The 12,933-nt window shown below is 31.9% G+C and overlaps 3 protein-coding genes across 3 annotated transcripts; 1 reads left to right on the forward strand and 2 right to left on the reverse strand.

The window, feature by feature from the left end:
- On the reverse strand, positions 7–569 carry LOC104751319 (transcription factor PRE3). The gene is made up of 2 exons (XM_010473237.1): positions 282–569; positions 7–195 (listed from the first exon to the last, which is right to left on the reverse strand). The coding sequence occupies exons 1-2, from the start codon at positions 411–413 to the stop codon at positions 46–48; spliced, it is 282 nt and encodes a 93-aa protein (XP_010471539.1). The 5' UTR covers positions 414–569; the 3' UTR covers positions 7–45.
- LOC104751320 (F-box/kelch-repeat protein At1g74510) lies at positions 7,726–10,299 on the forward strand. Its single transcript, XM_010473238.1, has 3 exons — positions 7,726–7,923; positions 8,064–8,139; positions 8,631–10,299. The coding sequence occupies exon 3, from the start codon at positions 8,646–8,648 to the stop codon at positions 9,972–9,974; it is 1,329 nt and encodes a 442-aa protein (XP_010471540.1). The 5' UTR covers positions 7,726–7,923; positions 8,064–8,139; positions 8,631–8,645; the 3' UTR covers positions 9,975–10,299.
- LOC104751321 (HVA22-like protein a) lies at positions 10,470–11,956 on the reverse strand. The gene is made up of 5 exons (XM_010473239.2): positions 11,746–11,956; positions 11,426–11,452; positions 11,195–11,317; positions 10,857–11,100; positions 10,470–10,766 (listed from the first exon to the last, which is right to left on the reverse strand). The coding sequence occupies exons 1-5, from the start codon at positions 11,805–11,807 to the stop codon at positions 10,692–10,694; spliced, it is 531 nt and encodes a 176-aa protein (XP_010471541.1). The 5' UTR covers positions 11,808–11,956; the 3' UTR covers positions 10,470–10,691.

Below are 12,933 nucleotides of genomic sequence, written 5' to 3' on the forward strand. Positions count from 1 at the left end.
AAAAAAAAAAAAAAAAAAAAAAAGAAGAAGAAGATCAGATAGGAATTATTGGGTAAGTAAGCTTCTGATTAACGCAGCTTGAGCAGTGTCTGTGTTTGCAAGTAACTCAGATAGCCTCTCACTTAGATCATCGACCTCTCTATGCAGATTCCTTATGTAGTTGCACGTATCTTGTAACACCCTTGCTGCTGAAACCTGTTAATATATTATATATCATCATTTTCATGCCATATATATATACACCATATTCTAAATATAACTAGTTGGGTTAGTTAGCGTACCTTGTCGGAGCGACGACTATCCCTGAGCTCAGGAAGTAGCTGCTGCAACTTGAGAATGAGATCGTTGATTTGATCTTCGGAGATCCTTGAAGTTCCTGATGATTGTCTCGAACGTGATCTTCGTCCCGACATTCTCTTTTTGTGACTCTTGATTAGGGAAGAAGTAAGACTAATAGAGATTAATTAAAGCAAAGGACACTTTATCGAAGAAACAAGTTATGGAGTTTAGGGGTCACACACAAGTTATGCCGGAAAAGGGAAAGGGAGAGAGAGAGAGAGAGAGAGAGAGAGGGGTTGATAGTATGAAGGAAACAAGTGAAGTAACGGTTGTATTTATGTAGGCATTTTTATTATTTGTTTATGAAAATTATAATAAAATTACCTATTTATTTTTTAAATTGAAAATAATGTATATCGAATCTTATTTTTCAAATATTGAATTATATGCCCCCTCCTGACAACTTTTGTTATAATAGAACGACTTCAGAGAATCTCATATTTTTATTATAGATCTAAGTTTGATAGCTAGCTAGGGTATAATATTATCGTTGAATCTAGCCAAATCTTGTTAAAATTTTACCTTATAACGTAACTTTTGTTGATATGTTTTTAAGCTTAATTTGAGTTTGACAGTCGCCTAACGACGGTTCATACTTCCGATGTCAGATTGCTAAAGGTATGTTTAAAATTCTTGCTACCTTTTTTTTTTTGAGCAACAAATTCTTACTACCTAAAATAAGCTATAGTAATATCTTAAACGTAGTTATATCCATTATTTTATAGGACAGACATGGACGTCATGTAACAGAAACAAACATTGTATTTTTCATTTTTGTTGTACATATATAGAGTGTTTTTTTTTTTCTTTTTTTTCCTTTTTTTTTTTTGAGTTTTGTTACTTCTATGGTGAGTTATGTTATTTTGTTGTTTTCGTCAAACAGTTAGTTTTATTAAAAGAACTAAAGAAGATGAAGAACTCTTTAACAAACAAAAAAAATGTATATTTCAACTGGATTTTTGTGCGTTTATCAAGGAAGAAAGTAGCATACTTTATAACTAAAATAAGCATATCCATTCCTCGAAACACAACTTCAATTAATATATAAATTTCACATTATCAATGTTTGGGATTTCGCTCTACCGTGTCCACACATGTAACCTTTTTTTAGGTTTATAGTTTTTAAGTTACATGGCATTGCTATTTAAAACGCCATTTTATACAAAGGAAAATCAAAGAAGTATTTCTGGAAAGAGATTAACAAATTTTCTCTGCTTTAGTTTTTTTGCATAAGACTCTTGTGTTGATATATTCATACAAATTAAGAAAAAAAATGTTCTACCTTACTAAAACATTTTAACTCACAATTTTTTTTTCCTTTTTGTAAATATGGATAAATTAGATATATTCATATCAAATTTCGAATATTAAGTACATGTCTAATCACTTGTTTAAAAGAGAAGCGCTCATCAACCAAACACACACACACACAAAAAGCTCATCAATAAGTTACGAAGTTTCAAAACATATACCCACAGAATTATTAGGAATGCCAAAATTGCATAGCTTATACGTAGAACAAATGATGATGTGTCTACGTATACAAATGTGTGTATAAAGAAAAGTGCCAAAGTAAGAGTGATTTGACTGGTCAAGGGATCACACACACGCCCATGTTCTTTGATCAACAACACACACGTGGCATTTCGGGAGGCACGTACCCTTATACCGATCGACGTTGAACACTTCATCAGCGGCTCATTGTTTATATTTAGTTATGCACTAATCTGCTGCACCACAAAAAAACGTATCCCAGGGCCCCTATTTAGAAACTCATTGGCCTAAATTAAGATAAATATATTATTTAATTAAATTTTGAAATTATTGTTTCATTAACAGACAGAAAACAGAAAATAATTATGATGAACAAGAATAGAAAAAGGAAACAGATTTAAAGTATATATTGAACTCTTCACTAAAAGCATTTAATCACTATGCTAAAAGTAATTTTAACAAAGTTTTACATATTAGGAAAATGTATTTTTATCAACGTGCACGTATCAATACACAGAAATCAGAAATCGTTTATACTTCCTCCGTTTCAAAATATAAAATATTTTTGAGTGAAAGTACAAAGATTAAAAAATGAATATTTAAAAAAATCAATTATTTATAAACAAAGTTGCATAATAAAAAATATTAAACTAATTTAAAAGTAACATGAAAACTTGAAAACATTTTTATTATAAAACAAAAAATCTTCTCTAAAACATCATATATTATGAAATGGAAGAATTATATTTTTGGTTTCACATCCATCCATATATATCTACCACATTTTTTTTTTGTTTTGTTGTTTTCTTTGTAACTTTTATACCATGGTAGAACAAAAAGTTTGCAGGGAAAAAAGGTCACCAACTTTGTACTTTTACGCGTTGTTTATGATAATTCTAAGATCCTTCTAGTTCTGAACCTGAAAAATACTAATTCTTGTATACTAAACTACATTTTTTGTAGTTAAAAATAAGCCAAGAAAATAAGGAATTATGTTTCATAAAGATGAAGTAGACCACGACAAGAAAAAATGTAAACTCGAAGAGTGAGCTGTGGAGGACGACGAAACTCAAAATCTTAGATTTTAATACATTGGAGAAATATATGGCAATGCAATATACTTTTGATTCATTAAATGCAAATTCCTTGTATGTTGAAAAGAAGCGGCCCTTTTCAGTAAAATCTTCTAGAAGAGCTTCGTTGTACTGCTGTATAGTACAAACTCAACTCCATTATCACTCATTCAAACGATAAAAAGAAAAAAGAAAAAAAAACTGGCGATAAGATGATATGGTGAAAAAAGAAGTAGAGATTTAGCGACTAAAAGAAAATATACTCCTACCACCACCATCAGTTTTGAAACGGTGTATTCTAGTATTAGCGATAATCAATTATATCAAAACGTTTCTAAGATCATCAAATGTTTTTGGTAGTCTAGTGGTAAGCAATTAATAAGATAATCGAAACGAATTTATTATCTTCTTCGTGTTTTCCATTCTTTGCATGAATGGTCTTCTCACCAAGTTTGTTCTTCTACATCTAGGAGAGCCAATTAAGATCAAGCATAGTTTAGTTATGATAATGCATATCAGGCATAGTTTTAAAACGTTTTCCAAAGATAATTTAAATTATTTCACAGGAATTAATTAGAAAGATAATGAAAAAAAAGTTAGAGTCTTCTCGATAATTCTATATCAAATCATCCAACAAATATGATATATCTCGTGGATAGGATTGAACATGAACATGACGAGAGAACTGAGAATATCTAGAGATAAAAAGTTTGAATAGGAGACTTGGAATTATAATAGCGGGTGAGCTTAAAATAGATATACAAGGTCAACCAAAGCAATCAATAGATATGTTTAGAAGTGATTACATTAGAGAGATAAGATCTAATTGTATGTTTTCTTTAATATAGAAAATAAGATTTGCTTTGAGTTTTAATATCTTAAGAAACAAATAAACAAAGAGCTCAGATGTGTTAAATTGTGGTCAGCGTGTCTCTCGCGGCACATGATCGCTAATCAATCGACAGCGAAGATGAAGCTTTATTTCACGAGCATTCTATTCTTATTACAGTCCTCTTTGTTTTTTAGTTTTTAAGAACTTCAAACCCGTTTGTTTTATTCGTTTTGCTGCTTCTAAGTTTGTCTTGTTCTCTCCTCTGTTTTTAATTAGTGCTTTTTTTGTTCTACTATACAATAAAGCATCGATGTTGAATTAAGTATATTACAAAATTTTAGTAAAAGGAAATTTAATTATATGATATAAATTTGATGAGTGATGAATAATTTTTCTACTGCATCATTTATACATTTTTTGGCCAACTGTCTATTTTTTAATAACTAAAAGATTTAAGGTAAAAAGAGATTTAAAGTTTAGTTCCATACATTTTATTGGAACAAAAATTAAATATTTTATATAGTTTTTTTTTTAAAATACCACTCGAATTAACGATCTCTATAATTTACATGAGATACTTTGTCAATTGAACTATTAATGACACTTGATCTATTTACAAATTTCAAAAAAACGTATTTGCTTATTTCATTACAAACATTAAACACATCAAAAATGGTGATTAGCGTATATTATTTGACAATTTTTACGAAAAATCGTTAATAATATGTAATTATGGTGATTTAATTGTTCTATCTAGACCTCTATATTAATAGATGAGATTATAAATTTAGAATCACATATAAATTATTCAAAGATGCTTAAATAAACTACGATCTACATTTAGTCCTTAGTTTAGCTCAGGTGGTCTCTCTCTCCACAACTACACCGACCAAACAAGCTCAATCGTATAGTATTGCTAGAAAAACGTGATCCAGCTATATATATATGTTTACTCGTACTTGTACCATATTACTAAAATCAAATTATTTTAAAACAAAATAATAATCACCTATAACAGCATAATTTTTGAGGCTCATGTACTAATTTGTTTAGCTCTTTATAGTATTTATCAATCAATAATTTAAACTGTAATGTGGCGAATAGTTTGAACTTAATATGAAGGTTGAAAGGGCACACTCCGATCCATTTATAGAATGCGATCATAAGTTTTATGACTTAGGATGAGTCCCAAAAGCCTATAAATTTTGGTTTTGCACGTGAAAATTAATCAAACCCACAAAAGCATCTTCTCTCCTTCCAATGCGTTGACGATGAAGAAGATAGAACAAACAAGGTGATTTCACTGTTAATTCATTCTATTGAGAAGGACTTTCAGCATTATTTACGTCTTGTATTTAACATTTTGAATGTTTTTTTTTTTTGAGTATTAGTGGAACTTGTATTACTGTATATATTATCCAATCCTAGATATTTTAAGGAGATGTGTTGTTGTGGATTGTCATTCGATATCATATATAGGTTTGAGAATGTGGGTTAGATGTATAGTTGATCTCATTTGGCTAATGCAGCCATAACTAATGTGCTATACAGAAAGTTTTGATAAATTTTTAGGTTTTTAGCTGCACACACAATATTCATAATCTTCGCTAGTTTGTATGTATAAAAAGCCTAAAACCCACTTTTATTTGAAGATAGTTTTATATGCAGGCGCAAATGCTATACATACATATAGTTTTTTTATATGCAGCAAATTAAATGCTATACAAAAATATATCTTTTACTTTTTTGCATGGAATTTACGTTTAGAAATTAGAACTAACAAATCAATTTACACAAATAAAAATAAACAATCGAGGTGAAACCGCTACCTAAACTTAGCTAGGATGGTGAGTTTACACTGTACAAAAAATATATATAGATATAAACGCAGTATGTTATAAATATTGACGATATAACTTTATGGAATCATGCGTTGTGATTCGAAATATAAAACTTTCCCTAAAAGGATATACCTCTTGCACATTCTAATCGGTCACCATATGTTTTTTTTTCTTATTAAACAACCAAAAACCAAGACAGTAAGTTGCTGGTTTTAACGTGTCTGATCTAAACAACACAAATCAAAACTTGGTCGCTCTACGTCATGCAGATTCGTTTCTATGTTACAACTTGGTACTTAAAACCTAAGTTTGTCAGCACTTTAATAATAAGACGAAGACAACGTCCACCATCGTCTAAGGTTCTTTTCCGTTCACAATTTGCAATTTAAAAGTGATTACCTTAATTCAATAATTAATCTCCACGATTATGTTTAATGATTGTAATTAGCGTCAGAAACTTTATTATGTGGTCCCATGATAAGAAAGAAAAGTAGTTGCATGAGGAGGTTCCATGTACACAGACTAACTCGTGTGGGGGTAAAATATATATTCATCACTCCCTTCTCGCGTATCCATAATCTCTCGTTCTAGCTAGTAAGGAGAAAAAAAGGAGAAGGTTTTGTCGCGCATTGATATAATCCTTTAACAGAAAAAAGTGTTGTACTATTCCTATATCCTAAGCTTATTTAAGTCATAATTAAAATTACAAGTGGTGGGTCATCAAATAATATAGCATAATAATCCTTTTTGATAATAATATATGATAAACATAGAGTAGATCATGAAGATGCTATACGTAACAGAATATTCTCAGTTAATCGCATACAATATATGGCTCTACTGCAACCTACAGTTATAGAATACTTTAGCTTACGTACAGGAGAAACAAGATGAACATTTTTGTTTTTAAAAAGAGAGAATAAAGGAGTTTATATCAAATTATTAATAACTCATACTTTTTTTTTTTTTTTTGCAACAACCACAGTTACAGCAATTCTGGCCCATTACTATAGGAAGTTAGCAGGTTGGGATTTACAAACTAAATGGGCCTGAAGACCTTTTAACTTTTGATCCCAAACTCCTGATTGGTTAAGCCTTTTAGCAAAAAAAAAAAAGATAAAAAAACTCCTGATTGGTTACGCCCAAATACTGAAATTCGACTAAATATGAATCTTTTTCTTTTGAATTACGTTCTCTGTTTTACTCGTCTTCAGTTTTTATTTTCATAATAACTTTGATCGTTTGGTTTTCAAAAAATGATATTTCAAATTTCTGTAATTTCAGAAATGCAACTTATAAACATTTATATGCCTTATGTCTTTTATAAAATGCATGTTGATGATCCAACATGTTTTTCCTATCACTTCTTCAAAATTCTATGGACTACTTTTCTGTTACTAAAAATTTTATATCTTTTTGTTCCCATACTATCGGAGGGACACTCTTTAAGTATATGTTTCTTTCCCAATTCCGCAGCTAAGTCGTAAAAAAATGTTACTACTATAAATTATTAGTCGACAATTTTCAATCTAAAAGTTATGAAAGTGATGAATCGTAGTTTCGACTCAAATGCAAAACTACTTCTTTTTGAAAAATTCAACATAATCAACTAGGAACATATTTTTTTTTTTTTTTTTTTTTCATTCAGACAAGCCGATTCGACAAGTTACTTCAACTCTGGTGTACATATATGTTCTTTAACTGCAATCACAACTCACAAGACGCATATATAAACCATTAACCATCCACATCATACTTCTGGTTTATATCATTTTTTATACTATATAAAGAAGATAAAGATGTTTGTTTTTTTTTTTTTTTGTCGACAATAAAGATGTTTGTTTATGTTAAGAAAATAAAGTAGTATTTAAATTTTTTTTTGGATTAGGTTAAAATCCAAAAAAACAAAAGACATTAACGTGAAGAAGCAAAGAAAGAAAAGAACCTTTAGTTGTCCGAAGCAGAAACACGTGCAAAAAAGAGCTAAGAATAAGCCGTTAAGTGGCAAACGGCGTCGTCGCGGACTCTTAACCTACAATACCGAAACTACCCTTCCACTCTTCTCTCCTCGTCATGAAGACGATCCGAGTAAATATACTTATAAAAAAATTAGTATAAAGAATATAAATAAATTAATTCATCAGCTTTATTCATTCATTCTTCAATTTTTATATGTATATAAATCCACCACTGGTTCATTCGTGCATCTTTCTTTAATCCAAAAAAAAAATAAAAAAAATAAAATAAAAAATAAAAAATGCAAAATCACAGCTCAAATATGCTACCAATTCAGCAAAAAATGTGAAGCCGGAATGCGAAGATGCAATATCATCATCATCCATAGGTTGAGAGCTTTTACATACTCTGTTTGAGTTTTTTTTTTTTTTAAGTCTTGTCTGAAATTTTTGTGTATCTGATTTGTTGAAATCATTGGTATCTAAAGTTTGGGTTTTTTTTTTTGTCTGGATTTCTTATAAATTTCAGATCTTTAAATCGACTCTGCTTGACGAATTTATCGAGGAATCTGGGATTTATTCTTCTTCTTCGATAATTAACTCCGGTGAGATTGATTTTAGTGAAATTACTTAACTCTGTGTTTCTTTTGGCTTTTAAATCGAATTTGAGATCCGATGATATGTGATTTTTATATATTTATTGGGTGTTGTTGGATCTCAGCTTTGTCCGTTGATCCAATTGGTAGCTTTTGCATGTTTCCTGATTGTGAAAGTTTGTATTTTTTTTTTGATCCTGATCGTAATTGCGATTTCGACCAACCAAAATCTGTTTTTGTGGACAGAGGAGTCTAATGATTNTTTTTTTTTTTTTTTTTTTTGCTTAATTAGAAAAAAATCTTAATCTCAAGAATTGTACTTTTTTTTTATCTTACTCTGGCGTGGCGGCGGCGATGATTTTGATTGATGATGGATCCATTCATTGATATGTTTTTGACAAAGATCACACTCACTGTGGAAAAAAAATGTCATAATGCCGTGTGGTTTGATTTAATCTTTATTGTTTCTGAGATGGAATTGGTTTGTTTCTTTGTCTTAGCATCCATCCATCATCATGTTGGAGGCTCCGAGTTATCTGGTGTCAAGAGATTTACCATCTTCATGTGAGGAAGAGAGCAAGTGGATTTATAACGCACACTGTGTGCTTCAGCTCTCTTTCAAGAAACGGTTCTTGGATGATGATATCGACGAAAGTGGAGGAAGCTCTGTTAAGAAAATGTTACGGGTTGATGAATCTGACAAGATTACTGATATTCTCCAGCTTGCTAAAACCTACCAGAGGTCTAACCAGAGTCAGCAAAGCGGTTCACCGATAACTCGGCTTGATCATAACGCACTTCTCAACTGTTTGGCTCACTGCTCCTTGTCTGATTTCGGGTCCATTGCTTCGACCAATAAAACCTTCCGCTCGCTTATTAAGGATAGCGAGTTGTATAGGCTGAGACGGGCTAAGGGTATTGTGGAGCATTGGATTTACTTTTCTTGTAGGCTTTTGGAATGGGAAGCTTATGATCCAAATGGAGACCGCTGGTTACGTGTACCGAAAATGACATTCAACGAGTGTTTCATGTGTTCTGATAAAGAGTCTCTTGCGGTTGGCACCGAGCTTCTTGTTTTCGGTAAAGAGATCATGTCTCATGTGATTTACAGGTATAGTATCTTGACCAATGCATGGACATCAGGTATGCAAATGAATGTCCCGAGGTGCTTGTTTGGATCAGCTAGTCTAGGCGAGATCGCGGTTGTAGCTGGAGGATGTGATCCTCGTGGGCAGATATTGAGCTCAGCTGAGCTTTATAACTCGGAAACAGGGGAATGGACAGTACTTCCAAGCATGAATAAGGCGAGGAAAATGTGCTCGAGCGTGTTCATGGACGGGAATTTTTATTGTCTCGGAGGTATCGGAGAAGGGAACTCGAAGATGCTGATGTGCGGTGAAGTCTATGATCTGAAGAAGAGGACATGGACACTGATACCTGACATGTTACCTGACAGAAGCAATGGAGGTGGAGGAGATCAAGCGAAAGAGACTGCCGCTGCAACGGCTGCTTCAGCGGCGCCACCGCTTCTAGCAGTTGTAAAAGACGAGCTCTATGCTGCGAATTACGCGCTGCAAGAGGTGAGGAGATATGATAAAAAGCTTAATGTATGGAATAAAGTGGGGAGTTTGCCAGAGAGGGCATCTTCGATGAACGGTTGGGGAATGGCGTTTAGAGCATGTGGGGATCAGTTAGTGGTGGTTGGAGGGCCTAGGGCAATAGGAGGAGGGTTCATAGAGATCAATGCTTGTGTCCCAGGTGAAGGAGCAGAACTGCATTGGAGAGTTCTTGCTTCTAAGCCGTCGGAAAACTTTGTGTATAACTGTGCGGTGATGGGATGTTGATGTAAGAAGAAGACTTGAGAGAGGCAATTCAAAGCTATTTGACTTCTTCATTAGAGGTTTTTATTTTTTCTTTCTTGTTTTGTTTTCAAACAGTTTGGGGATTTTTCTTCTTCTTTTCATGATTGGGGTCAAAGAGAGTCTCTCTTGTTTCCTTCTTTGTCTTTGTGGGATTATTGTTGTTGTTCAAGCATAAAACTGGAACTGAAAAAGTTTCCAATAAATTTGAACAAGCACCATGTTTGGCTTGTCTCTCAACATCTTATTTTGTAATTTGGATCCATTGTAACTTCTTTTTTTTAATAAATTTTGAAAGATTTATAGAGTACAGAAACAATCTTCTCATTCCTTTTGTTCTTTTCTTCTGAAAGACATAGATTTCTAGTGTTAACATTTACTTAGTTTGGCAAAGCAGTTTTGATTCTTTCTGATTTAATGATGTTAGTTTGAAACTAAAAAATTGCTTATATCTTCATTCTTCATTATAGCAAAACATAATTAAGTACATTGTTGCTAGTTGAAAGCTTGAAACATGCATAGATAATATATAAAAAGAAAACATAGGAATATGAAAATTTCGATTCTAAGACTCAAATTTGAGAATAAAGATCAGCTTTTTTTACACGACAGAGATCCACAAAACTAAGGCAAGACAAACAACATCAAAGACATGAAACTTGCTTCACACATTCTAAATTTTAAAAGATTTTCCAAGGTCCCTTAGTACTGATAACCCTCACCATACATTGTTTCATAACTTTCATGTTCATGCTTATATCTTCTTGATTTATCAGCCTGCGAGAAAAGAGAAATATAAGTAAAAAAAAAAAAGAATCACAATTGTATAAATGAGAAGAAGAGATCTAGTGGAACAAAACCACATACCCGGCTTAAGATCTTCTCAAAAGCATCAGGTCCATTCTCTGCAATGTACTTCTCAGCAGCTGTTAACACGTCGTCTGGTTTTCTGAAGAAATCCATCTTCTTAGGCACATACCAAATATTAATGCTCCGTGGGTTAACAAAGACAGGTCTCACAAAATGTTCATAGACATAAGCAGCACCGCTGAAGTAAGGAATAACAAGCCAACAAGTCAAGATCAGCTTCATGTATGACCATATCGGTAACCTGATTACACAACAATAACATTGTCAGACAAAAGGATTGACTTGTTTCTGGTTATGACTAAATGGCTCTGAATGAATCATCATCTAATTCTTACCACTCGATGAGTTTGGCAAATGTGAGCTCGATGAGTGTAAGTAGAGAGTAAAGAACCCAATATGTTAGCCATTGTTTGTCATCAGCGTGAGATTGAGTTTCAATCGCTTGGACTGAGGCATATCTATCCCATTGAAACATTCAAAGAACAAGAAAACCATTAGATCAAAGCTTCTGCAGTAAAGATTAAAGCAATGTAACTATTACAGAGGAAATATTGGATTCAACTTACAGAGGATAAACGAGACTAACCACAGGCCTGCAAAACAAAATTCAAAACCAGAGATTATGATTAAATTTCACTCCTAATATTCCAAAAGATTAAAACTTTATAGAAATCAACCAGTCAATTTCGTAACTTAAACTAGGGTTATGTCCAAAAAAGTAGAAATTAGACCCTAGGCTGTGATGAATTGATATGAGAAGCTATTCGGAAAAAGGAAGGAACTTTAAAGAGATTTAGGTGACTTCATTAATGGTGAAGTAGAGGCAAAAACAGAAAGAGAGAAGGGAAACTTGATTACAGACAAAATTGAAGAAAGTTAGCATTACCCAGCAAGAACATCGAAGTTCCTGAGAAGAACCTTGACGAAATTTCCAGCTCCAGATCCCATCACCCAAGCTTTGATCTATTTGGGGCTTTGAATCTGATTCTTCCTCCACTAAAAAACAGAACTCAGTCACTGGAGAGATTAGATTGAGAAAGAGAAAGAGAGAGCGAATATGATTTGTGTGGTAGACCTGTTGAAAGCTTTTAACTTTATAATTGGTGTCAAAACAAAAAGTGTGAAAACGATATGAATTGGAAAAAAAAGCAGCTAACCATTAATTTATTTTTGGAATAATCCAAAGCTTTTAGGAAAATTGTTACCAACAAGACAAAAAAAAAGAAATGGAAATTAGCTTAAAGTTAAAACGTTGACACGAAAGATAAAAAGTAGTAATCTTTTTCTTTGGGTAATATGGAAATTAACTATTTTTTAATTATGTACTAGGTGTTTCCCCACACAAACGCGGTGTAGTTGACACTTTCTTATTTTTTTGATTTTTTTCGTTTTTTTTGTATTATTTCGTTTTAATTAGGCATATACGGGCTTTGCAGTCACTTGTATTTATACACTATATGTTTATACCATTTCGTTTAGATGTTTACAATTGTGGCATTTATTTTTTATGAATTATGAGGATGTTGTTTTTTGCTTTTCGAGATCCAATCTTATCATTAACTAATATTGTTCCTAATACATTTATTGTATTTTAGATTTTCTAATTAACTGCTTATGTAAATCCTTCATACGTTGATGTTGCAATTATAAGTTATTTTTTAAAAATAATTATCTTCCGTGTAAGTGATTATGTTTGTATGTCCATGTTTTGGTCTAATATCAATCAGATCGTTTATTTTTTTCTTTAGTTGGCTTTGAAACCAATTTTGAGTTAATCAAATAGTGGGTCGAATTATGGTGTTAATAAGTAATATAAATTCTTATGTATATATATTGTATATATGTGACTATAAGTTTAGCTAACTAAAAAATTCTGTAATATTTAAATATAATCTTGAACATATATATATATTCTTTTTTTTGTGGGAGGAATGTATGGAATATTGGATAGAAGTTATTTTTGAGTTAAATAAACTTTTATGCCTTTAAAGTGAGTTAAATATTAATAAAATTTTATATGTGTCTTGACTTTTTTTAAAAAGAATACCAAGTGTTTCCTTCTAAATTTGAAGTG

The sequence above is a fragment of the Camelina sativa genome, chromosome 16 (assembly GCF_000633955.1).
Source record: "Camelina sativa cultivar DH55 chromosome 16, Cs, whole genome shotgun sequence".
NCBI classification, from domain to species: Eukaryota; Viridiplantae; Streptophyta; class Magnoliopsida; order Brassicales; family Brassicaceae; genus Camelina; species Camelina sativa.

Bases quoted from the DNA above. Each gene is read 5' to 3' on its own strand.
- LOC104751320 (XM_010473238.1), top strand. From the start codon at position 8,646: ATGTTGGAGGCTCCGAGTTATCTGGTGTCAAGAGATTTACCATCTTCA.
- LOC104751321 (XM_010473239.2), bottom strand. From the start codon at position 11,807: ATGGGATCTGGAGCTGGAAATTTCGTCAAGGTTCTTCTCAGGAACTTC. The intron at 11,453-11,745 runs GTAATGCTAACT...TTTGTTTTGCAG, and splicing joins AACTTCGATGTTCTTGCTGG to GCCTGTGGTTAGTCTCGTTT. The intron at 11,101-11,194 runs GTAAGAATTAGA...TTGTGTAATCAG, and splicing joins TTTGCCAAACTCATCGAGTG to GTTACCGATATGGTCATACA.
- LOC104751319 (XM_010473237.1), bottom strand. From the start codon at position 413: ATGTCGGGACGAAGATCACGTTCGAGACAATCATCAGGAACTTCAAGG. The intron at 196-281 runs GTACGCTAACTA...ATATATTAACAG, and splicing joins ATAGTCGTCGCTCCGACAAG to GTTTCAGCAGCAAGGGTGTT.